The 27013-nt window shown below is 38.6% G+C and overlaps 1 protein-coding gene across 47 annotated transcripts in view; it reads left to right on the forward strand.

Annotated features, from left to right (window-relative positions):
• Window positions 1–27013, forward strand: part of NRXN3 (neurexin 3) — a 1474105-nt gene that overhangs the window by 87461 nt on the left and 1359631 nt on the right. For all 47 annotated transcript variants that reach the window (XM_067462930.1, XM_067462932.1, XM_067462927.1 and 44 more), the window contains exon 2: window positions 9913–11084. In XM_067462930.1, coding sequence (XP_067319031.1) covers window positions 10376–11084 — 709 coding nt within the window. In that variant the 5' untranslated portion in view covers window positions 9913–10375. The remainder of the gene's footprint in view (window positions 1–9912; window positions 11085–27013) is intronic.

Here is a 27013-nt window from a genome sequence, read left to right on the forward strand (position 1 = left end):
TTTTATCACATAACCATAAGGTTGGATGGGAACATGCGTATATCAGCTATCTCTCTGTCGATCAACCCACATAATCTGCAGAAAGCAAATCCATTGTAAGAACATGCCCAACTTTGAGAGCTCCAGGCATGTGTGATCCATTGTAAACCTAGCAACTTAGAAAAGGGCAAGACAAAATAACAGTTTGGTGAGTAGACTTGGGAAACCAACAGATTGAAAAGAGAAGAATGAGCGAGGAGGGTTATTTTTTTCTTTTTTTGGGTAAATGTTATAAAGAGGTAGCGGAAGCAATTGCACATATTTGATATATTTGTTGCAGTGTATGATGTGATATACATTAGATGAGAATTTTATGTTGCCTAGAGTGTCCATGTGCTGTATCTTAGATAATCATTTCCTGTTCTCAACTTCAAAAAGGTAGTGTATTTAGTGGGTTGTTCCCTTACATAAGGGAGTAAATCCCTTATGTAAATCCCTTATGTTGCATAGGGAGTAAATCTCCCTGATCTTCTTTGGAAGGCATTATGCTTTGGACTATTTGTGCTGGGTACGTAAAAAAATAAAATGCCTTAGGAAACTCATGTAAGTAAGCCAAATTGTTTAAAAGTACATTTGTTAGTCAATGAAGATCATTTCCCGATTCCAATATCAACATGCTTACTGACTTTTTTTATTACTAACTTTAGATGTAAAGATTTGCTAGGTGTGGCAATATAACCATTAAGCTTGATGCCCAGCTAGTAAGACTGAGGCCCACATTCCTTGGATTAATAGACATAGCCTAGTGTTAAGAAAGGCAAGAATCACTTTCCTTATTGTCTTTGCTGAGATTAGCAGGATCACTTTACATTTACTATCTCCCTTAATAAAGGGTTTGACAGAGAAAAGGTGGCATGAGAGAGTGAGGCGGGTCTCATTCATCCTTCAGGGGTGCCACACAAAAAAGGAGAAATAATTCTTGTTCTGCTCAGGCAGGCAAGAGGCAGACCCCAGATCCCATGGTGAGCTGGAATCTGTCTCTTGTCTGACTGACCACAATGCCTTCTCTATATTACTCAGCTGTGTACCCTACAACATGACAGCCAGTATGGTGTAGAGGTTTGAGCATTGGGATATGAACCCAGAGACCAGGCTTTGATTCCCCATTCACCCATGGAAATCAGTCACAAACTCTCAAATCCAGGATGCGCCACAGTTGGGCTATCTTAGGGTCATCATAAGTCACTACTGACTTGAAGGCACACGATAGCAATCCTATAGCACAAATACTCAGTGGGAAAAGACTGGGCTGTAGTTTATAGGGCTCAGAAAAAGTGGTAGTAGAACATCGTGTTCAGTATTTTGATTCGATATGTTTGTACCTTGTGGGTTGAGGTATGTGCATGGGAATTTTGGTTAATTTTCATTGGGGTTTTTTTGAGTTTTGCTGTCTCGTTGGACGCCCCTTACAGATTTATAGATATAGATAAGGCAACCTCATGTATAAGTAGAGAGCAGGTTTGGGGTGCAAAAAATATCATTTTGATATGGCTTGAGGGTAATTTGAAGGTCATTCCATGGAGAGGGGAGAGTGCAAAGGCAACCCCAGGGACCACCAGCTACTAGAAACTGCTGCCACCATTTCTCCACCTGGGCTTTCAAAAAGGCCAGAAGTGGCACTATGGCATAGAAAGTAGAGGACTTTGGTGTTTCTTTTAGGTTTTCCTGGCTGGAGTAAGCTGTTACTTTTTGCAGCTTTACACAGAGAAGTTAATGGTTCCTTTCTGAGAAGAGTTCAGGTACAGTACTCACATTGAGCCTTGGATAAGCCACCATGAGTTGCCTTTGGGCTTGAGAAAGGCGGGATAGAAATATCGTAAATAAATAAATAATAAGTTGACTCTCTTCTTTTTGACTAAAATTTGTAGGCATGAGTATAGAGGACCACATGCCGTCTGTGTACAGCATGAGAAATTGGGTTATTATGATATGTCTGTGTGCACACATGTTCATCTGGTATGTTCATTTCAGGTGAAAGTGGAACAGTGGCTCTAGCTGTTCCAAGTAAGACATGCATGTGCTTAATTAAGTTGTTTACTGTAATAGTTGTAACATGTGTTGTAATACAGTGTTAGCTTACATTTACATTGTGTTTTATATACAGTATAACATTGCTTTTCTGAGGCTGATAAACTATATTTAGAAGCTCTGTTTTCACTTTCTCATGGCAAAGTTAGAGACCTCATATAAGATAAAGTGATGTCGTAAATTTCAACTTGAAGAAACAAAAACTGGAGAGCACCCAACAGAATCTACAAGAAAAAGAGAGAGATGTCTCCAAGTGAAGGCTGTTTTATTTTGGAAAAAGCCTAGTGTATTTTGGGTTATATTTATTTCAATGGCCTTATTCAGGAACAATATAAAATCTAACTGCAGAAAATTTTGAAGCTTAGAATCTCATTCCATTTCTGCCTTCTCAGCTTCAGAAATTTCTGCAGTTAGATTTCATATTGCTTCTGAAGAAGGCTATTGAAATACATATAGTCGAAAACATGCTGGGATTTTTCCAAAATAAAGCATCCAACCATTGAACACTTAGAAATGTGTGTGTGTGTCTCTCTCTCTCTCTCTCCCCCCCCCCCCCAAATTCCACTTTTGCCAGATATAGAACTGTCCCTGAATATATGACTTTATCTTGCAAAAACTGACTATCCTCATTCCCTTAGATACCAGACTTTGGACACTTTGGACTTGTGACATAATAAAAAAATGCCTGAATTTTTTTAAACTTGTGTTTTGCAAATTGAGGGGGTTTTATCAGATATTAAAAGATGTAGTGAAACATTGTATTGTAACATTTTTAATGTGGTTATTTCATGATAGTACAAACAACCTAAAAGCAGCAAATAGTCTTTCCCAAACACAGCTCACATATTTGTTAACATGTGAGCTGTTAACATGTGCAGTTTCAAACTTTTTTTGTCATGTCAGGAGCAACTTGAGAAACTGCAAATCATTTCTGGTGTGAGAGAATTGGCCGTCTGCAAGGACGTTGCCCAGGGGACGCCCAGATGTTTTGATGTTTTTACCATCCTTGTGTGAGGCTTCTCTCGTGTCCCCACATGGGGAGCTGGAGCTGACAGAGGGAACTCATCTGCACTCTCCCTGGATTCGAACCTTCGACCTGTTAGTCTTTAGTCCTGCTGGCACAGGGGTTTAACCCCCTGTGCCACCAGGAACTCCTAGGTTTCAAACTGATAGTACAGTACAACTCTTGCATCCCCAGGGAATACATTCTTGAACTTGCTATAGAAACAGGAAACTAGGGGCAATAACAGACACTATTTATATGAAAGACTTTCACTGAAAATTATCTCCACGTCTCCTTGGAGGGCCTAGAAAATTCCTAGAGAGGCATCCCCTCTAGGAATTTACTAGGGCTTCCAATGTGACTGAATGGTAACTTCTATTAGAAACATACCATAGAAGTGCCTGGAGGAACTAGAAATTTCCTAGAGAGGATTTTTAGTCAGATACAGGTAAGGGAAACCACAGGTACCAATTGTACTATACAAGGCTATGGGGGCATAAATATCTTGAAGGTACCAAACTGGAAGCTACGCAGCCTTGGTTAGAACTTTTTCTTTTATCAACTAGGCATAAAATTGTAATCCATTTTTTTCTGACAGCACTGTCAGCCCCCCTCATAATGCATCAATTGCTACCAGATTTTTCCTGGATGATACTCAACAGTTAACTCCTATAGTAGAAGCTGGAGCCTCTGATGGACATCTGCCAGTACTTTCTAAGGAACAGATACAGGCTTGCAACCAGTTCTTGTGATCACTGTTCTTTCAGAGATGAATGTGTGAAACGTTTTTACTGCCTTATACAAGTTGTGTATCCCTTATCCAAAATGCCTGGTGACTGACTAGATTGTACCTGTTTATGCCTTTCTTTTGCTGAGGGAAGACTTCACTACCTCTCTCACAGAAAAATCAAATTCTCTCATGACTCAATGTTTTCTGCAACACATGTAATGTCCAAGAAATGTCAGAGGGCAGCCAAAGATTTTCTATATTCTGACAGTTGAATGGTAGGCAGGCATTCACTAGAGACTCCAAGGCCCCTTCTATACTGTCATATAATCTCGATTATCAAACAGATAACCCACATTATCTGCTTTGAGCTGGATTATATAATCCTGCACTGTCAGATAATCTGGCAGTGTAGAAGGGGCCCGAAACCAACAGTTGAGTGTTGATTCATGGTCCCTCAAACTATTTGGGGAGGGACAGTGACTATAATTTGAAAGAGAAACATGAATTAATTTCTATGCATACTGCACATATCTTAAATGTAGTGAAAAAATAAATAAATGAAAGAAAGAACAATACAATATTTAAAATTAAGAATTATTTTAACCAACATAAACTTACCAGTATTTCAATGGGAAGTGTGGGCCTGCTTTTGGCTGATGAGGTAGTCAAGTTAATTAGGATTGCTGTTGTTGTCTACCTTCAAGTTGTTTCAGATTTAGGGTGATCCTAAGTCTAAAGTTTGGGCAGGGAGCAAATAACCTTGTGGGGCCAGATTCAGGCCCGTGGGAATTAGTTTGGAGACTCTTGCTCCAAGAGATCCTCCAACGGTCTCAGAGGATGACATTGCTGTTGCCTTCATGCAACTGGCTATCAGAACATAGCCATGCAATCTTCAGCTTCCCCCGGTCACTACATGGCCATGTTGAGGAGGAAAATTGGCTTCTGATTTTCCTATATTTGGCTTAATTCTGCTGGATTCAAGTCAGTCATGAATTTTAAAAAGTGAAACACAGGAATATTAAAAATAGATATTGTTAGCTTTCTGAAAGGGTATGTGTGTTAAAATTAAATGAATCCAGACTCTGAATACATTGAAAATTACTGATCTGCTTGCTGTAGTCTTATGCCTGGAGTCAGCATAAGGAAAACTGTGAGTCTTTGGAGAGTAGTAAAGGGGGAGAAGTCACATAGTTTTGACTTCAAATTTCTCCAGTGCAGGATGCCAGATTGTTTATTATCAAAAGCAAATAAACAATGTGCCAAAATGTATTTTGCTGTAGAATTGAACAGATATAATAAGAATGAACTTTTTTCTTATACTCCACTAAAACAATGGCAGCAAAATTTTCTTTAGTGAAGTATAAGGAAAGAAAAGTTCCTTATTATATCTATTCAATTGTTTTTTTAGTAGGCAAAATCATGGAGTCATATCAAAGCATATTGACAGAAGAGGTTTGGTAAGACTTCCCATACATTTATACTACAACATTCTCTATAGTTGACTTTCTGATTTAGGTCTAGAGACTAGCAGCAAGGGAGAATCTGTTATCCGACTAGATCAGTTCCATTATAATATTACTATCAATAAGTTTCTTTCAGTGTTGAAATTAAAGTTCAATTGAAGTCATTGTAACTTAAGCCTTAAATAATATCTAAATATAACCCTGCTGTCCCAGCAACAGATAAAAATATATTTGCTTGACCATCCTTTGTGTATTTGTAGAGTTCTGTCATGTCCTTATGACTTATAGGGTTTGATTGCTGGATTATGACTCCAGGAAACCAGGGTTCAAATCCCTGCTTGGTCATGGAAATTATCTGGGTAACTTTGGGCAAGTTAAACTGTTTTAAATTCAGAGCAAGTCAATGGTAAACCTCCCTCTGAATAAATCTTGTCAAGAAAATTCCCTGGAAGGGTTACTTTACCGTTGCCATGAGTTGGAAACAACACACAACAAATTATATTCTGCTTCAGTGTTTTCTGGTCCTTCCTGTATCTTCATTTCTTCATCTTCAGAGGATATAATGGTTTTAGTAAGACCACTGTGGAACCAGAGGAGAAAGGTCAACAGATAATCCACTAAACTTTGCAGGTCCAAAAGGGAACAAATGTGTTTCTGTGCTTCCAGTTTACTCCCTTATGTTTATCAGAAAAGAATTCTTCAACAATTAAAAGGAATGATCTTTTCTTTGTTTTGGACTTGATTGCATATGTGCCTGTAGGGGTTAGCTAACGAATTTTGCCACAGGAAATGTCTTATGCTAGGCACCAAATGCTCACATCAACATTTGCTTTTCAAATTCATTTTTAAATATTTTCCCTGGCTTGTTTTCAGTCCACGATGGAGAGATTGGCTGTGTCTACATGGGCCAAATAAACTGCTGCAAAGGAGTCCACAGGACATCCGGCTGGATTTTCAGCAGAAGCATGGCTTCCAGTTGTTAATCCAGAACAAGAGAAAATGGAATTTACTTTAGAGCTTCCTGGAAGCTCTGGAGTGATCATGCAGTTTTTGATATGTGGACTGGTGGATCCATCTGCATCCTGCCTGATCCATTGTCCACATATCTAACAGACTCACCACTGTGTTGCCAGCCACAAGCGCTCCCTTGAAGGAGCTTGCTAGAAACGTTGCTTCTGATGGGGTCACAACAGGGAATCCAGAAGTGTGATCAGCAGAAGTAATGTCAGCACCAATCCTCTTTAGGGAAACAATTTTTGGCCAGTGACATAGCAGTGGTGGCCCCAATGCATTCCCTGCTTTATCAGCCATTTTAACACCAAAAGGACTTTAAGGATGCTTCTGTGCAGCATTGTTGCAGCTCCAGAACACAATACTCTGGATTATTTGGGTAAATGTAGATGCAGCCATTGATGTACTCCATTTGTATCTAGTTTACAGTCCACAGGAATATATGTATGTATGTAGCCACCCCACTTTAACAGTTGTGCTAAAGAGGCAAAAACAAATCCAACTGTCAACTTTGGTCTGGCCTGCTGAGGTTGACAGACAAAATACTGCCAAGCCACTGCTGAGATTTTGGAAATGTTTGAATAAGAATGTCTACACCAGCTGTTTTTAGTGTGATGTATATTTGAATACTACACAGTGAACAGCTTGTGTAATCTGTGTCTCATTACATGCCAACAAGCCAGTATAAAATTGCTCTGTAAGGTAATCCATAATTAGGATCTGAAATGCCAATAAATTATAGATTTGCACACCAGCACCAATTTCTCCTATACCAGTATACTTTGCCTTTTTAATAGCCATTAGATTTCTGTCTATGTGCCATAGCAAAATCTGTATGCTCCACCTTTCTTGGCTAGAGTGGGGTTGTGATTGAGTACATGCTTTCTTTGGTATCTCCTGCCAAAAGCTTGGAGAGCTATGGTCAATCAGAGAAGACAGTACTGGGCAAACAGAGTGTCCTGGAGTAAAGCAGTTCCTCTGTTCTTCAATTAAACTGTTTCCCAGGCTATTAGCTCTATCCTGATTAGCTCTTGGGAAAATTCTTGTTTTAGTTTTGCTTTCTTTCTTTGCCTTGGCAAATGACAGCCTGGCTACAGAATCTATGACTGCTTCTGAAAAGCACCTGGGAGGGTCAACTTCTGCATAATGTAGCAGCGTGATTATTAATTGCTGCCGACCGTTGTGAACATACTATGACCAATGACATATCATGTCAAATATATTGCTTGGCATTGCAGGATTCTTTCCTCCAATGCCAAGCAATAGTGGGAGGACTTGACAGTATTAGGATTCAGACTGATGTGGGATGGAGGTTTTGTTCAAGGTTTTCCTCCTGCACTGCTGTCTTGCTACTTATCAAGAAGATATATGCCACTTACTCAACATCTAACTTTGAAGACATTATGCACCATGAGTTACCAAAGTGATCTTCAGGCTTACATATTCTGCCCCATTGTTGAATTGAGGGTTGAATGAAAAATAATGCTTCCACCTTCATTACTTGGGTTTGGGTGGGGATATTTTAATAAATCAAATGCAGAAATAATCCTTAGAATGTGATTTTTAACTGCCGCTATTCACTTTTCCACATAATCACCAAACAATTGGATGCATTTCTGCCAACGATGAACACATTTTCTGAAGCTGTCGTGGAAGAAGTCGACACTCTGTTTCCGCAACCAGCATCTCACAGTTCTCTCAAAGTTTTCATCAGAAGCATACTGATGTCCTAACAGATCTTTTCATTATTGGGAACAGATAGAAGTGAGACGGTGCTAAATCTGGACTTTATGGAGGATGTCGTATGGTGGTGTCTCTGAAATTCTGCTGTGGTGGCCTGTGAAGTGTGTGGTCTGGCATGGTCATGCTGCGGGAAAACATTTCCCTTTTCCTTTTGGACCCTTGTTAGCCGTCGTTTCAAAGTTTGCAGCATTGTGATGCAAGTCAGATGTTCCCACCTCAACATCTTTAAACTTACTTGCCCGACGATGCACCGTACTCACATCAACACAATCACCACAAACAGCTTGCATTCTCTGATGAACCCCCTTTGGGGTGATACCTTCTGCTGTCAAGAATTCAATGACTGCATGTTGCTTAAGTCACATTGACCGACCGTCTGTGCAGGATTCAATACTTCACATTTTAAGAACACAACCATTCAATACTAAGGCTTCCCATCAAAATGGAACTGTAAAGGAGAGTCTGCTGAACAAGCCAGTACCTCTGACATACCATTACTGCCATCTGTTGAGGAGTTACAAAGGTGGAGGCATTACTTTTCATTCAACCCTCGCATCTTCTTTTGAGAACAGTATATATACATTGGTGTATATGGACCTATCTCAATGAATATTTGTTTGTTATACATTGCAAGAGGGTGCAGAACTCCAAGGCTTATTGCTACCTGTGTACAACTTCCAACTTAGGACAGATTCACATAGGAGATCACACACATAATGTATCAAATCATGTGTCACTGCATGATAACTTAAAATCACAGTGCTGCTGTTACCTACATTCTATTGAAAAGGAAGCATTAGATAGTTTTCTTTCCCTGCTTTAGGTCAGTATGTGCTGTCCAGAGGAATAATATCTTTCATACTTATTATTTTGCCTGAGGCTGAACTTAGTTGGAAGCAACCAGCATTGTATCCTTGATGGCATAGACCCAGACACCATGTTATGGTAGAATTGATCAATTATGGAGCATAATGCTGGGAGCTGAAAGGTCTGGTTGTCCTTAAGGAAGCACAAGTAAAAAAATCTACATACCAGTAATCCCGTCACTGAGTATGAGTAAGAGTCTGAATGCAAAGCCTTAGAAGTATGGAACTATCTCTCCAAGGACCTTATCACATGGGAGACCAGAAGCATGGGGTCAGTGTGGGAAACCCTGGGTGAGGACATGGATGGTCACCCGTATCCTCAGGGCTGCTTCTTAGCACACTGCTGGTACAATGCCAGCACACTGCTGGGGCAGAGCCCAACAGAGTCCCACTGGAAGTAGCTTTGCTTCATATGATGGGCTCTGGGAAACTCTGCCCTGGCAGCTAGGATGGGGAAAACTCACACACAATTTCACAATTTCATATTTAAGTCAGTCTTTGATTTAACTTTATAATTTTCTCTGTGTCATGTGTGTATATTAGGTCATGACTTCATTATGACTAGTTCATATTTTTTTACCCATCCTTCCATGTCACCCTGTTTTGTCTAGTCCATCATTTTTCATCATACTAAGGTATGCACATTCTCATATCATTTTTGCTTATGAAAAATGTTATAATTATTAATAAAAATGTAAGATAATTTAGAAATCAAATTAACCACCCAGAAGAAAGGAAGACAGGGCTTTTTCTGTGGTGGTACTGTGACTCTGGAATGCTATCTCAATGAAAAAATGGGTTTCCTCTATTCTCAGAAATCAAAAGTTTGACTTTGTGTTGTCTGTACATCTATGTTATAAAATTCTATGACTGTGTTTTACATTGCTCTTATATGTTTTCAGTAGAAGAGCAGGACATAATTCAAAATCAATCATTTAAGTAGCTAATAAATGGTCATGTACTACATATGATAAAGTAAATAGATCTATAGTATAATTAACCATTTTCTTCTATTCTTACACTCCCTAGGGCCTGATCACCAAGAAGTGAGGAGTTGGATCATTTTTCTTTGCACCATGCAGATTGACTTTGATTTTTCTGTCCATGAATTCAAGTGTTTTATGAGTTCCCTGCTACCCATAACTTGCTACCATCACCATTGCTTCTGAGAAATCACCATTTGGAGGCAAGGGATTGAATCTGTCTACAGGAGAACAGCTGGGGTCAACAACCCAGGCTATAGGTGGAAAGCTTCCCTCTCAAAATACTTCACCGGGAGCATTCTCAGTCCTTTCCTTCTCTTCATAGGATAAAGGCCTCTGGATCCTAAAGGATAGCTGAGATCTTTCCTTGCAAAGAAGAATATTCCTATCTAGTTTTACTTTCTCTCTTGAGGAACCGACTGGCTGTAGTGCCTATTACCAGAGCCAACCTCTCTCTAGTAGTTGGCATTATTATTTTTCTTCCCAAGCAAATCAGATTTTTTTAAAAAATGGGCTTTACCCTCCACTCTGCCTCTTTCACCCTGAAGGTGAGCTTATTGTTGGGCTCCTTGTTCAGCCTCTGTCTTGGACTAGAGTTTATGGGCCTCCCCAATCAGTGGGCCCGTTACTTTCGCTGGGATGCAAGCACCAGGAGCGACCTCAGCTTCCAGCTGAAGACAAATGTCTCAGCTGGGCTACTCCTCTACTTTGATGATGGTGGTGTCTGTGATTTCCTGTGCTTGTCTCTAGTGGATGGGCGTATTCAACTCCGGTTCAGTGTGGATTGTGCTGAGGCCACTGTTGTTACAGACAAGCAGGTCAATGACAGCAACCTACACTTCTTGATGGTCAGTCGCAACCATCTCCGGACAGTTCTCGTGTTGGATGGTGAAGCCAAGCCAGGTGAAGTGCGCCCACAGAGACAGTACATGAACATTGTTAGTGACCTCTTTTTGGGAGGTGTCCCATCAGACATCCGTTCAGCGGCCTTGACCCTTGACAGTGTCCTGAGTGAGCCACCATTTAAAGGATTTATCTTGGACCTGAAGTATGGCACTTCAGAACCTCAACTACTGGGCCACCAAGGAGTCCGTCTGGACATGGAAGGACTATGCACAGAAAACCCTTGTGAAAATGGTGGAACTTGCTTCCTTCTGGATGGCGAACCACAGTGTGATTGCTCAGATACTGGATATGTTGGAAAACTTTGTTCTGAAGGTAAGACTGCATTCATTCTTTCTTTGGATTCTTCAGCACAATATTGCTTATTACTTGTAATTCACCACATGTATTTGTTTGAATGTTAATGTTTCATAAAGTCTAAAGTTTTTCAGAGGAAAACACTACCAGAATACTGTAAGAACTGTCAATGTACAACACAAGTTTTTGCTACATATTTATAACTTGATTATTAGATACTCTGATGTATTCTGTAGTGTTTGGTAGGTCTAGAATTCATAATTCATCATTGCTTGATCCTTGTACTGTCCTGTTTTTTGAAATAAAAAAAAAGGATCAATGGAAATATGGACGCTCACATTCCAACTCCAGCTGAGGTATGTTATAAAAAGCCAGGAGCAGAGGCTGGATTCTTTTGACTGCTTTATGTGTCCATGGAGAAAGTAAGTATGTACCAGCATGGGGTTTATACAACCTAAGTACTTCGCTGAAATTTTCCTGGCCACAGTTTTCTCAGTAACATTTAGTTGTGCCCTTGGTGGTTGCTCTCATCCACTTCAAGATGATGTAACAACTATATTTTCTTGAGTTGTTCAAGAAAACCTAAGTGCAATATCTCATTTTATTGTTAATTTATATGTTATATATTCTAAGATGGGAATATACATTTGTCAGACAGAAAGACAGCAGTACAGGTCTATTTTTTAAAAAAAAATCTTATTGATTTTCCTGTTCAACCATCCTTTGATATAGAATGTTTAGAGGAAGGGGGAAATAAAGAAAAACATCTTCTTCGTTTGTGCCATTATGCCTAACATGAGGCAGTGTTAAAGGGCAAGGAAACTTGTCAATTTATGAAACAAATATAAAAAAAATATTTGACTGGTTTGCTTCTGGTATTTAAGGATTTTGATTGTCTGTTTAAAATGATTTGATTTGTCTTCATCCACCTCCAGGTTTTATGTTCAATTTTCACTGATGGCTCAGTCCTATATGTGAGGTATTTCTTTCCGTTATGAACCATGGCTATAGTCTCAACTTTGATTATGAAACACACCAGACCTAAAGCAAGGAAAAGGGTTTCACATAAACTCAAAGAAATGTACATAATAGCATTTGGAGTAGTTTTGAGTGTGAGAGATAGAGGGGAAAGAAAACATGAATTGAATTATTGTTTGGTTGGGCTAATAAATTTGTTTCTGATGTAATAATTCACATTTGTTCTAGCTGGATGAAAACCCAGATTAACCTTCTAACTTTCGGATAAACTGTGTTTTCTCTATCCCTGCCCCTATTTGCCTTTTGCACTGTAGGAATGTATTTTCTTCTATTTGGTGTGATAATAAATACATTTCTCTATTTTTAAAGATGGCTTTCCTTTTCAGCAGGACCCCTCCCTCAGCAATCTGTGGATCATTAACTGGTTTTGCACCATTTGCTATCCTTTGGGTTTCTGAGGTGGCTTGCAGTTGGCCACTGGCTTTTGCTGGGAGCTAATGGGGCCTAATCAATACCTTCTGTTTTAATGACTAAATGTAGTGTGTATTTTTTTTTAAATAATGAATTCTCTCAACAGAGTTCAGGCCATTACTTGGCTATTGATTGATATCTGTGTCTGCAGATGGCAAACCCACAACAAGCTCATTTCTTCTGTGGGCTGAGATAAGACATATAAATAAATATTTAGCTGACCCTGCTGATAGTGAAGTTCCATTTACAGTATTAATGTGAACTGCACTTTCAGTTAGTAAACTTCAGTGCATTGTGAAATATCCTACAGAAAAGCACTGGGAAAGCTTACGAAGTAAATCGCATGCACTGGCATTTTCAGAGATCTTTACCTTTTAAAGACAAACAATAGCAACAACTTAAGAGTACAATAATCAGAAAATATATTTTATGAGGGGTAGTTGAATCTTGATGGGTTTTGGAATGACACCTGGAAAATGTTTTCTTGTGCTTTCTCTCCAAATCTTCCTTTCCCCTTTCATCCAGCCTAATTGATTGTCTAGATTCTAGACTCTAGAAGGAGAGTGAAAGGTAGTGATGACTGTTTGCTGCCCTCCAGAGCTTACAAAGTTATTTATGGGGTGGAGGTCAGAGGTCCAAAATCTCACAGTCAGCATAACCAGCCCTGCTATCATCACTATCTACTCAGTTCTGAACCTGTTGGAACTGCTGACCTGCATAAAATGTAAAGAACATTGGTAGGCTATTCATGCATGACTGGCTGACTCTTCTGTCTTTTTCAATGATTTTGGGAGATTTAGCCTCCATTACAGATATGTAGGCTTCTTTACACTATTGTTATTATTTCTGTATAACCCACTTTTTCCCCAGTACCTTTTCTCAAGCAACTGCCAAAGATTAAAACAGGTACAATATAAATTTGATATTGATTAGTTTAAAAAGAATTAATTTTAATAAAAGTTAAAATATGAGCTAACAACAGAATTACAAATAATTTAAAAATATATCTATTAAAAAGAAGGAAAAGAGGGTTGCACAGGTATTACCATTCCTTCCCCTAAAAGCATTTAGTTTTCAAAGACCCATCAAAACAAAAAAGGTCTTTATCTACTGCCTGAAAAGTTGTTTAGACTGAGTCCCAACTGGGAATGTCTAGCCCTTGCACATAGGTGCAAATAATAATGGCAGTTTTCTCCCCTGTGTACAAGAAAAACTAATATTCCTGCATTGTGTTCTCCCTACAGTCAAATGACCTGGAGTATTGTTGAGAAATTAATCTATGTAGAAAAACACAAGCATGGGTATGTCTCTCCCATCCACGAAATTTGTTTTCTATACAGAAAACATAATTTTCTGTTCAGGAAACTGATTTTTCTATGCAGAATAATTCCTATCAACACTTTCAAAGAAAATTGTGCAAGATATACTAGTGGTTTAGCATACTTTCTGACAAAGTTTTAACCAAAGAACATAATATGACTGTTTTTTTCCATAGCAAGTACCAATTATATAGACTGTAGAAGACACAAGGAACCAAAATTGGTATAATTTAACCCTTTGGTAAATCCCATACCTTCATTGGCTTCACTCTTGTTGAAACTAGGAGTAGTATTTAGACTTGAGATGATGAAATATAATATGATGAAAGTTCATTCTTTTGCTTAATTGTGAGGATCATATTTATGCCAAATGGTTCTGTCAGCTTCTCCAGATCATTTTTTAAAAGATATTTTCCAGTGGGAAAGCTACTTCTTCTGATGCCAAAGTGGACATGTGTATCAGGCATGGAAACTCATGGTCTCCAAATGTTGTTAGACTGCTACTCCCATTATTCATTACCAATTGATATGCTGCTTAGAATAGATGGGTATTACAGTCTAACATTTGGAGTACTATGCATTGTGCACCTTGTGTTTCAGATTTTGTACTTTAAGAGTAAACACAGTCATACACGGTTGAATATAACATGCAGACTTTTTTCCAGTCTGCTTGTGTCTAATGTATAAACAATATTGTCACACCTGTTATGTTCTATAATACCATCTAGCAGATCCAGAGCTTGGTAAATTTACTTTTGGACTGTATGTCTAAGAATTCCACAACCAATGTGTTGGCTGAACTGTATTCTAAGATCTGAATGGACCACCTGCTATAGTCCTTCCCATGGTCCAATTTTAATCGTTATAGCCACATGGCCATCATAAAAATTGTTACTTGGAAAGTGCCTACTGATTCTTCTACCAGATCAGCATACTTATTTCATTTTAAGAAAAATATGGATAACTTAGAATGTTTCCAGAAGAGGGGTCCTTCCACACTATGCAATTATAGCACTGGGATTCTATTTTGAACTGCCACAATTGCATGCTGTGGAATCTTGGAGTATGTTGTCTGAGACATTATAAACTCCATGGCAGAAAATTTTGAAGTACTTTCCCTAAATTGCAGATTCTAGGATTCCATGGGTAGAGACATACAGTTAAGGTGGAATCATACTACAATTGTGTAGCAAAAGAGGCCCAAGATGCTAAAAAATCTCAAAATCAAGTTCTGTGGGAACTAGTCCTGTGGAACTCTTTAGCCTGGAAAAGGAAAGATTGTGAGGTGATGTGACAGCAATCTGCTAATATCAGAAGGAAAACAGAATGTTGGTGGGCAGGAAAAGAGATTTAAAAATGGGCTCAAAGCCAACCTTAAAAACTCTGGCATAGACACTGAGAACTGGAAAACCCTGGCCTTTGAATGCTCCAGTTGGAGGTCAGATGTGACCAGCAGTGCTGTAGAATTTGAAGATGCATGAATGGAGGGCAAAAGAGAGAAACATGTCAAGAGGAAGGCATGTCAAGCCAACTCAGACTGGGACCGCCTTCCACCTGGAAATCAATGCCCTTACTGCAGGAGAACATGCAAATAAAGAATAGGGCTCCATAGTCACCTACGGACTGATCTTGGAAGACTATACTACTCAGACAGCGAGGGATCACCTAAGTAATATCAGAAGGGCTGTCATGCAGCAGATAGAGTGAGATTGTTTCTGCTCCTTCTGAGGCTAGGATTAGATTACTGTACAAGATGACAATTAAAAATAAAAAAATCCTGCCAGCAAGGGAGGTGTTTGACAGTGGAACAGGCTACCTTAGCAGGTAGTGGGCTTAAGGTTTTTTATTGGAGGTCACCTGCCATTTCCCCAGTCTAGAATTCAAGGTGGCCTAAAAAATTAAAAGAGAAACAGATTTTAAAAATCCTACAGCAAGCAAAAGTCTACAGCAAGCAAAAGTAAAATATATAATTAAACTTAAATTAAAAACAATTAAAAAAAAACCCATGAACCTCCCATCTGCAAATAAAATAAAGCACATGAGTAGGCTCTTTTCTACTTGATCGACACTTCTCAAATATCTGTTGAAACAGAAAGTTCTTTCCTTGTCTATGAAAGGATAGTAAGGAAGATGTCAACCTGACATTTGTAAGAAGGGCCTTTAGCTATGGAATCCTATACTGCCAGAAGAACTGAAGCAGAAGGTCCTTGTGGTATTCTCTAGAATTCTGTGATTCTATGTCCAGTCTGAACACTTTAAAGTAGTGATTCCTAAACCCTGTTCTTCAAGGTATTTTGGACATGAACTCCCAGAAGCCTCAGCTGCCAGGACCAATGATCAGGAATTGAAGTCTAAAACATCTGGAAGGCTGGAGTCACACTGACTTAGGCACCTGTGCCGGCATCTCAAGTGGAATATTCCATTTCAGGGCTTAACTTTGGGGTACTTTTTGCAGGTGGAATCTGAATGAGGAAAAAAAGAGACTCCATTAAGCAGCAGAGGTGGGAAGCAGTCATGTAGGCCATGTCATGGCAATTTCACAAAGCAATATCTCCAAGCCTTTCGCCTCCTGCATAGGCTTTGTCTAAACACAGCCTGAATAGGGCCCTGATTGCACCTCTTTCCTTGATTGCAGAACAAAATTTCCTGAGGGATGCTGCCTCTTGAATGACGGTGGAACTATAATCTCAGTAATTAACACATTTTTAGCTTCAGAGTGAAGAGATTTCTTGGATCCCTGTTTTTTAAAAATGAAGACAATTTCATATAGACCTTATCTTCCACCTAACCTTTTAACATGATCATGGATTCCTGTTCCAGATGGGTTTGATGGCAACTGCTTGAGTCTCTCTCATTGGCACATTGTGCCCTTTGGCCACCTCCCCTTTCCATTTCATGACACCAATAACCATGCTGGCACTTTTCCAGGAGCCTGGTGGTGGCTCTCAATTTGCATACAATTTGTAATTAAAAAAACAAAACAAATGAGCATGACAATAATATTTGCTTCTACTTGCCTCTCCCTTGATGAGTGAATATAAATTGCTTGTTGTGATAAATTACCAGTGATAAACATCCAGTATGTTTGTCTGATGTTGGCTATGCTCTTCTTTTAACCCTAGTTTTGGTTTGAATAGTAGCACCTAATTCTCCAATAGAAAGCTGTTCTTGAGAATCCTCATGGTATCTAAGGATCATACAGTAATCGGGATCAAGCTGAAATAGGTATCAATAACAATATCTTCATCTTAATTCCCAGAATGACCCAGCCAACATTAACACTACTCATGCTGGGTGAAGGATTTTAGAAGCTATAGTATAAAAAAATAAAAATAATAATAGGAGCAGGGCCTTCTCGGTGGCGGCCCCCCACTTAGGGAATTCACTCCCCGGGGAGATTAGATCTGCAACGTCCCTTCTTTCATTTAGGAAAAAAGTTGAAAACCTGGATATGGGACCAGGCATTTGGACATTCTGGCAGCTAAAGAAAGACTTGATGACGAGCTGGAATTTGACGAGACGGAATGGATCTTTGGAACTCCGAACGCTGAGCTCAGGATTAGTCTACTATTGTGTTATTGAATTATTGTGTATTGATGATTTTAATTTTTAATTTGTAACTGTTTAATTGCTTTTATATATGTATGTATATGTGACAAAGGCATCGAATTGTGCCTTCCTCTGTAAGCCGCCCTGAGTCCCCCCTTGGGGGTGAGAAGGGCGGGGTAAAAGTGACGGAAATAAATAAATAAATAAATTCCTGTCTCTTAATCTCAGTGACTAACTGATTTTGGTTAATTTGTTGATGCCTTGTTTATGAGTCAGGAATTATCACATAATTTATCCTTCCTCATTATGGTATCTTTCAACTGTTTTGTACTACAGTTCCCAGTGAACAGAGAGAATGGGATCTAAAGTCAAAAACATCTAGAAGGCATCATCTGGAAAAGTGTATCATATATCATGTTTATATCAACCTCATGTACAAATTGATGGCATGTTTTGGGGCTAAATTTATGGATTTTTATATAATCTGCAGGAAACCTGAGGGTCATTCTACTAAAAGGGTAAAGGATTATTCTGCCCCCAAGCTGATAGCACTATTTCCCCACCCAGGCATTCAAAAAGGCCAGAAGCATCACTGGCAGGGAGAGTAGAGTGTATCATTGCTTCTTTTAGGTTCTCCTGGAACAGGTAAAGCTTTCTCCTTTCACTACTCTACTCAGAGAAGATGGTTCATTTTTATAAGAGTTAGGGTACACTACTCACATTGACTCATGGATAAGTAAAAACCTGAGTTTTTAGTTTATTCCGCCCCCACAAATTGTAGACATATATATGAGCACATAGGGTACATAAATTCTTTCTCAGCTTTACTCTCTGATTCTATTTGTAGTGGCCTTTTTGTCATTACAGGTAGGGAAAATGTAGTGGTATCTGAATGTTTTCTCATGACCCAGCTCCACTCAAGGCTGAACATGAGAAATGAAAAGCGAGGCCTTAAGTACAGGGTTAGTCAAAATGCATAGGCCAATAAGCCATTCAATTGAATGGCTTATTGGCCTATGCATTTTGACTAACCCTGTATTTTAAAATGACTTGCTTCAGCATGGTGAATTTCATGTAGAACAACAATATTGACCAATTTAGATGTCATGTAAAATTTGGATGAGAATCATCCAGCCCTCTTGAGTATTATTGGACTGCATATCCCAGCAGCCCTAGCCAGGATAACCAGTAGTAGGAAATTCTGGGAGTTGCAATCTGACAACATCTGGCCAGATGATTCTTATCCCCATATCAATATATTGCAAAATCTTGTCAAGCAGAAGAAAGTCTTGCATTTCTACTGTTTCCTTCATTTCCTGCATCATCATTGGGGTATATTTAGAAGCTTTTTCTATTACCTGTAGCTTTTTAAGTTACCCAATTTTAACAAACTGTGGTTTATTTTTGGAGCAAACTATTTTCAGACCATGAATTAATAAACTGGCTTGTTTCAATAAATCAAAGTTTACATTAACCACAGATGAGAGTTTGGATAATAACTAAATTGGAGTTAATATAAACAGGAATTGATAGCTGCTGAATTCTGCTTATGGTCATGTTGGATGGGGAATTGATGCAAAGTGCTAGAGATATTCGCATTTGTCTAATTTGTCCTCACAAGTGCCAGTGAAAATTTTTCAAAGTGTTTTCCCTGCTACAGAAATGAATGTTTCTATGTAACTAACTTGTCACCAGGTACTCAAACATCCTAAAATATTTCAGAAAATTATGCTGCATCCCTTCTATAAAATGGTGAATAACTGAAATGACTGTCTGGACAGAGCCTAAAGATATGTAAAAGTCAGCAGGATATGTCTGCATCTAAGTTTGCTTTTTAGAATCCCCTCTCCTCCAAATATTTTTTTTTGCCACAGTTAGTTGAATCTGTGTATGCAGAACCGCTGGATATAGAGTGCTGACTGTAAATTTTTTAAAAAATCTTGGTTACAGTTACAGTTTCTATGCCCTTCTTCGTGTAGAACCTCATCCTATGAGGGAGGAAAGCTGGGAAGTCATATTCTGAGAGTGTCTCTTCACTTTAAAGATGGAGTCCCATGGAGTCTGTCAAATGACAGCAAACTGCTTCTGGTGGATTTTGTCTTTAAATTGGAGAGAAACTGAGATTTGAGAAGCCAGGGAATTATTGACTTCACTTCACTTAGAAATGGCTGAAACTGGGCATCTTAAGGAGGGATGGGACTTTTGTATTGTAAAGTGGGATAGAAGCTATGGTTAAATTTTTCATTTCCTTTGGAAACAAGGCCACTGAATATCACACTTAGAAGATGATTCCCCCCACTTTGCCACCCTCATGGGATTAGATCTCTAGTCAATATCACAGTTACAACATTTTACTCTTTACTGTTTCACAAATCTAACAAAGCAATTGAAACAACACATTCTCCTTTCACCCACCTCAGAATCACCTTAGTACTCACAATAGAGTCTGAGACACGACAACTCTTCCTAGCTAATCCATGAGGCCATAACCCATAAGTCACAACTGTACTGTAAAACAAATGGAATTCACCCTCATTAAATTGCAACATAAGATAGTTATGAAAGTAATTCATTACAAATAACTAATTATTTGTTACTAATTACATCCAGATTCTGCTCCAGAACATGGTAGAAACTGTGTTTGCTCTTCTCAATTGAAAAAGTTGGGATTTGCATTGTTACATCTCCACATGCACATGCAGTTCAAGATGTATACTTTTTTCGCTTTCCGAAAGAGTTCTATCTGATCATCATAAATAAAGAAAACCTAGGCCAAGACTAAAAGGCTACAGATCTTCATCCTCTCTAATATTTACAGCAATTATTAATGACAACAAACTGTGCTTACACTGCACTATGCAGCCTGCAAGCACTTGCAGCCATTAATTAGTTCATCTTGTTTCTCTGGTGACCATCTGGATCACCATCAAATTAAGTCATGATTGGAAAACAGCTTCAAATGTGCAAAATAAATTTGCTCTTTGGAGAATGCGTGGAAGAATAAAAGGCATTTAATAGCTGCTTGTTTGCACAATTGTTTGGCAGATTCCTCCCTCAAATATCCACAGCAATACAGGCCATATTTGAGCACAAGAACAAGCCTCAGCACACCTCAAGCCCTCACTAGGCATTGAAAAAATGTTAACTGTTTCTAAACAAAAAAACAAAACAAAAACATTGTTTCCTAAAACTTGGGAAATCCAGTCAGGAAGAATAACACATTGGTCATAATACTGCCCAGTATTTACACATCCCAAAGTATTACAGGAAAGCACTGCCATAAAAAAGAAGTGACACACATCCATTAAGGGCCACTTTATTAACTATTTAAATGTGATATGCAGCAGTATGGCATTGTGAGCTATAGTCAACCCTTCATAAACAAAAATTCTGCATCTCTGGATTCAAACATCCATGACTGGAAAATAGTTTTTTTTAATTCCAAAAAAGCAAATATTGATTTTGCTGTTTTATATAATTTTATATATAATCTTACTACGCCATTGTATATAATGGGACTTGATCATCTGTGGATTTTGGTATGACCTGGGAATTCTGGAACCAAACCCCAGCAGATATCAAGGACACATTAGCACTGACTGAAGCAAGTGCATATTCAGTATATCAAGGCCATGCAATTCGAGGCTACAAGAAACAAGCCAATACATTAAGCATGCCCATGGCAGACTCATTTCTAAGAAGTCTGAAAATACTGACCTCCCCATTGAACCCCAAGCTCTAAAAGAAGAAAACCAGTTCAATCGCAAAGGTTGTCTCCATTACCATCCTTTAAGACCTCGTCATATTGATGAGGTGAGTGGGGCGATTTGCCAGTCTCCGTGGTGAACCTGCAGAGCAGCAGGGCAATCTTGGCACCCCGCTTCACCTGCAGCAATGTTTCCCTGTCATACATGGGGAAGCGTCACCATGCAGCTCCCCATGCACTGGCCCCATTACTTCATATGCTTGTGCCACAGTTGATCTGTGGAGCCCTGCCAGAAGTGGGTGTGCATCATGTGATGGGTGACATGGGGCTCCATAGATTAGCTGTGCCATGTGATGAAGTGACTAAAAAGTTCAAGCATCTGGAGAATAAGCCCTATGAGGAGCGACTTAAAGAGCTGGGCATGTTTAGCCTGAAGAAGAGAAGGCTGAGAGGAGACATGATAGCCATGTATAAATATGTAAGAAGAAGTCATAGGGAGGAGGGAGGAAGCTTGTTTTCTGCTACCTTGGAGACTAAGACGCGGAACAATGGCTTCAAACTACAAGAAAGGAGATTCCATCTGAACATTAGGAAGAACTTCCTGATGGTGAGAGCTGTTCAGCAGTGGAACTCTCTCCCTCGGAGTGTGGTGGAGGCTCCTTCTTTGGAGGCTTTTAAACAGAGGCTTGATGACCATCTGTTGGGGGTGCTTTGAATACAATTTTCCTGCTTCTTGGCAGGGAATTGGACTGGATGGTCCATGAGGTCTCTTCCAACTTTATGATTCTATGATTCTAGGCTTACAGCTATGTTGGACTTGTATTTAATTTTATAGTCTTCTTTTAGTTCTTCATTGTGAATATAATTGCTCCAGTTTGATTGTTTATGACTGGAAAATGCATGAGGCATCAGAATAAGATATGATGGGAAGAATGTAGATATGAACGGGGTCTTTTTTCAACAATGTATTAACAAATGGACAAATAAAAAAGCAACCAATGAACCGTGAACTGAATTTGCTTGCCACGTGATTATGAAGTACAACTGTAGAAAAGTGCAATGGCATAACCTTACTGAATGTTTTATATATATATGATGTGCAATATAGATTAATAGTAATTAAAAAGCATAGTTAAATAATCAGAATTTGTAAATATCTTTCCAAACAATGTTATTTTATCACAGTAAGAGCACTGCACTCGGTAATTCCACTAACCTAGTAGCTATAATCTGTATGTATACGTTAGGGCAACTTTGGCAGACCTGGTGACCAATTTTGCTCTCCTAGAACCTGCAATGTGATCCACAGACATCCACCAACAACACTACACAGTAAAACAATGTCATATAATTTGATTTAGGGGAGAATTGCAGCTCCTGGAAGTTGCCATAAGTGGCAATTCAAATTTGTGAACAAAACATTAATACATTTGAGTACATGTGTGCTCCAAAATTGTGTCAAGAGATGGCCAGGATATAGCCCACCCCTGGAATATGTCCAATATGAGATGGATGCATGCTTGACCCCATCCTCAACTTTGCACCACTGTTTTTACCACTACTTGCTCCCCAATAACAGGAAGATCTTGAACTTGTGGAAAGCCTCATTTAGTCTTGCATTGCAGAAGTAGACATACCAGCTCATCACATGGAGTCTTTTCTGTGCTCTTGTGTGCTGCCAGTACGGAGTCCCCAGGAGCCCATCAAATGATGCAGGCCTGCTTCTGGCAGGCCTAGGATGTTCTAGACCAGTGATTTCCAAACTCTGGTATTTGGACTTCCTCTATCACAAGCTTCAACTGCTTTGTCCAATGATGATCAGGGATTCTGGGAGTTGAGGTCTAAAACACCACGGAGACCAGAGTTTGGGAAATACTGTTCTAGGTAACGGCATAGGAATGAATTGACAGCTTAATAACACTATTCAGCTATTAAATAGTAGTATTCATGATATCATCATTAGTAAGCTGAGCATGTAGAGGGCTCTTTTTGTGCATAGGCAAACATTCCCAGAATTGTTCAATGGCCATGTCACCCAGAACAGTCTTGGAGCTGTAATTGAAGAAGCTAACTTTTCTGTTCTTTGGAAATAAATTAGATCTCATGAAATTTTCTTTTTATATTCACCCTTTTAAAGACACAGAAATCCTCTTACTGATATAGATTTAAAAATGACCAGTTAATGGCCAGCAGAAATGTATTACTGTGTGGATAGCCGGAAGAGCGGGAGAGGTTAGGAGAACTAAGAACAAGGGCATCTTGTTTGCACTTCTTGGCTACATACACTGATACCCTTTTCACCCATTTGTTTTCAAAGGTTTTGCTTCCTAAAAAGTTAAATATTCAGGAACTCAAGGTTTGATGAATGATCAGGTCAGTGAAGGTGGATTTTGTTTTGCTTCACTTATTCAAACCAACAAATATAACAAGGCAGAACTAGCTTAGTCACTCCAGTTTGGGTGTTTTGTTTTCTTTCCTTTTGTTTTAAAAGCAAACCAGATCAATAAATGACAACAAAAATATATGACTCTTTTGATGTATGGCAGTCTTCTCAGATATCACAAAGTAAGCAAGATGCAGTCAGTAGTACATATAATAGAGAATGCTCTCACAGGTAGGGATACTTGCGGAATTTGATATAACTGAATTCTGATGTGAATTAATTTAATCTAGGATGGATGTGTGAATTGGAGTACCAGCCACAATTCCTGGATTAATGCATAAAGTAAACTTTGCTCTCTTCTCTCAATTTTGGTGGGGTGTTCTTGGTTCAAAATTGTGCCAAATATGCTAAAAAATTTCAATGTAGGCTAAAATGTATTTCAAAATGAATAAGAGCAGTGAATAACAACTTGGAATATTGGTTAGAAAATAAATGTGATAATATTCAATAATTGAGAAATTAATTACTGCCAATAAAAGTAATGTCACTAGTCATGTTATCGTTAGCCAACTTGTTATTTAAAAGAGGGTTGGAGGACACACATCATTGGCTTTACGAAAATGGCATGGAGGTTGATACTAATGAAATTTTAGGAGCACATTTTGTTAATGCCACCTTCAGAACAGCTTTTTGTCATTTTAAGCTTTTTCATGCTTAGAATTTCTTTTTTGCACTGTAGTATCAGTGCAGCTGGACACCACTTTAACTGCCATAGCTCAATGCTGTGGAATCAAGGGAGTTGTATGTATTGTTGAAGGCTTCCATGGCTGGAATCACTGGGCTGTTGTAGATTTTTTGAGCTATATGACCATGTTCTTGAAGCATTCTCTCCTGACATTTCACCTGCATCTATGGCAGACATCCTCAGATGTTGTGAGGGAGTTGTAGTTTTACAAAGCCTTTAGCCTTCTTTTCCAAAGAGTGCTGGTGCCTCACCAAAGTACAAATTCCAGGATTCCATACCATTCAGCCATGTGTGTTAAAGTGGTGTCAAACTGGATTAATTCTTTGGTGTAGATGCACCTAATGCCATCACTTTGAGTAGACTTAGAACTTCTTCACATGGCCCTTGTGATATTGCGCCGGCAATCGCTGATGAAAGGGAAGGTGCACGGGGTGGCTTGTGGTATCCTGTGCACCCTCCCTCCTTCCCTCATCACATGTCTTGCCCCACTGCCCTTTCTGCCATCATATGGCAAGAATAGGAGGAAAGTCCAGGTAGCTCTGTTGGAGCTACCCAAACTACACTTTCCTCCCTGAAAGGCACTTTCTCCTCCATTTTAACAGTAATCTGGGCGGGACCTTTCATGCATCGTGTGATGGCGCATAGCAGGCTCTGTCCTTACCGTGATTAAAAATGGCAACATGGGGTAAAATGCCCCTTGTGAAGAAGTCCTTAGAGGAGCTTGGGGTGCCAATTTCGATTTGTGGCATTGTTAGTGTGAATGGTCAGGTATTTAGCAAGGTTATTGTTCTCTGTATCCATCTCACTATAGCAGCATAGTTAAGAGGTGTTATAAAAAGGAGAAGGGAATGGGAAAAAATTAGAAGGGGAGGGGCAGTCAAGCAGAAAGAGGGAGAAGGCAAGAGTGAAGGAAGAAGTTAGATGAAGAACATTTCTCAATTATTCAAGTGATCAAACTGTGCAGGCAACAAAAAGATCACAAAGATAAATTCATCTCAAATAATACTATACAGGATTGTCTTGGTCCCTAAAGATATCATTACCTGACCATCTGACTATTTCATTCCAAGACAGCAGGCCCTGCTTTACTGAATGTTACAATAGAATTACTATCACTCTAATCAATTCTAATGAATTGTAACAATATAATCCACTAACCATCAATGTTATTTAGGGAATCTAGCAAGATGGGTAAAATCACTAGCTAAATACACATTTTACTTTATTAACTTCAAGCTTAATAACTAGTTAATCCAAATTTTAGAGTATACTAAATTTATATTGGATAAATAATTGTATTCAAAGGTATTATTTAAGTAATATTTCTATATAGATTTAAATGTAGTATTAAAAAATACCATAAATTAATGTGGTAATATGATGGAGTGAATTCATGAATGAATATGTGAGATACTGAAATGGACTTTAAATAGACCGAGCCTTCTCAGCTCAGTCTCAGGAGAACTTAAGGTGTTATATGAAATATGATCAGTCATCATTGAAAAGCAGGTTAAAATTCTTCTTAGATAATAATGTACTAGTACATAGCATTTTTATTTCAAAATGAACATTTTAGGAAGATTTGTCGCACTTTAAAAAGTCCAGTAACATTACTAATTTTAAAATAATGTTGTTATGACCTCCTTTCCCCCAAAGTAACACTTTCAAACTCATATCATTATAATGTGTGGCTTTCAGACTGTGTTTTAAACTGCATTGTAAAACATATTTTCCTCAGAAAATTGGCATTTTGGGGATGTATTTCCTCCCTGTAATTCATACTTTACATACATTTGGGTAAGAAGTTTGAGTGAGACTATACAATCAAGTACAGAAAATTCAGGGATGTGTGTAATCCACATGCTAACTGAATTGTGATCTGCATATTAATCTGGGAAATGCATATAAATTTGACCTGTGTTAAAATGTTGACAGATAAAAATCCCTGAGCATACCTGTTTATATTTTTGTGGCCATTGTGTCTTTATTATGCCAGTTCTTGAAACATATTTAGGGAAAGTGTTATATTTTCTGTTAAAACAACATCAGTGGCTACTAGTTCATTTCTGGGCATAATTCATGACTATGACCTTTAAAACCCGATTGAGTTTGGGCCTGTTCTCTATCGATTTTCTGAAATATCATCACCAGTTTGAGATCCTTGGGAGAGACGTTTCTCTTTGTCCTACAGTGAATTCTAAGAATAAAATGGCAAAATCAAGTTTTGCATTTTGGATTTGAAAAAAAAAATATTTCAAGCTACAGATAGTGGAATCTGTGGATATGGAAGTCTGATAGTACCACGAGCACGGGTACATTTGGTGAGAACCTGTGATTTTCTCTGGTCCCATCTGTGCTGCCGTATAAAATCCAGATTATCTTCTTTGAACTGGGTTATATGGCAGTGTAGACTGATAATGTGATTTATCTAATTTGATAATCTGCATTATATGGCAGAGTAGAAGGACCCTTAGATACTACTAACTTCATCTCACATGTGAATAACATGGTTCTTCTGCTCTCCTTTTCCTGACAGGCAAATATATTTTATTATGATAAGCTTCTAGCTATTACCTGATCTCTGCAGAAGAGGCATTGAATAGGAAATGCTCTGCTTTTACTATTATTAATTATTTTAAGATGTTTTCACTAAATTCTCATTTTAATAAGATTAAATAAATAAGCAGACAAATAAATACATAGAATGTTAAAATAATGATGCCTCTACATGTATCTGAATATATACTAACAGAATAGCTAACAATTCAATGACATGCTCATGTTACTCTGGAATAT

The sequence above is a fragment of the Anolis sagrei genome, chromosome 1 (genome assembly GCF_037176765.1).
Source record: "Anolis sagrei isolate rAnoSag1 chromosome 1, rAnoSag1.mat, whole genome shotgun sequence".
Taxonomy (NCBI): Eukaryota; Metazoa; Chordata; class Lepidosauria; order Squamata; family Dactyloidae; genus Anolis; species Anolis sagrei.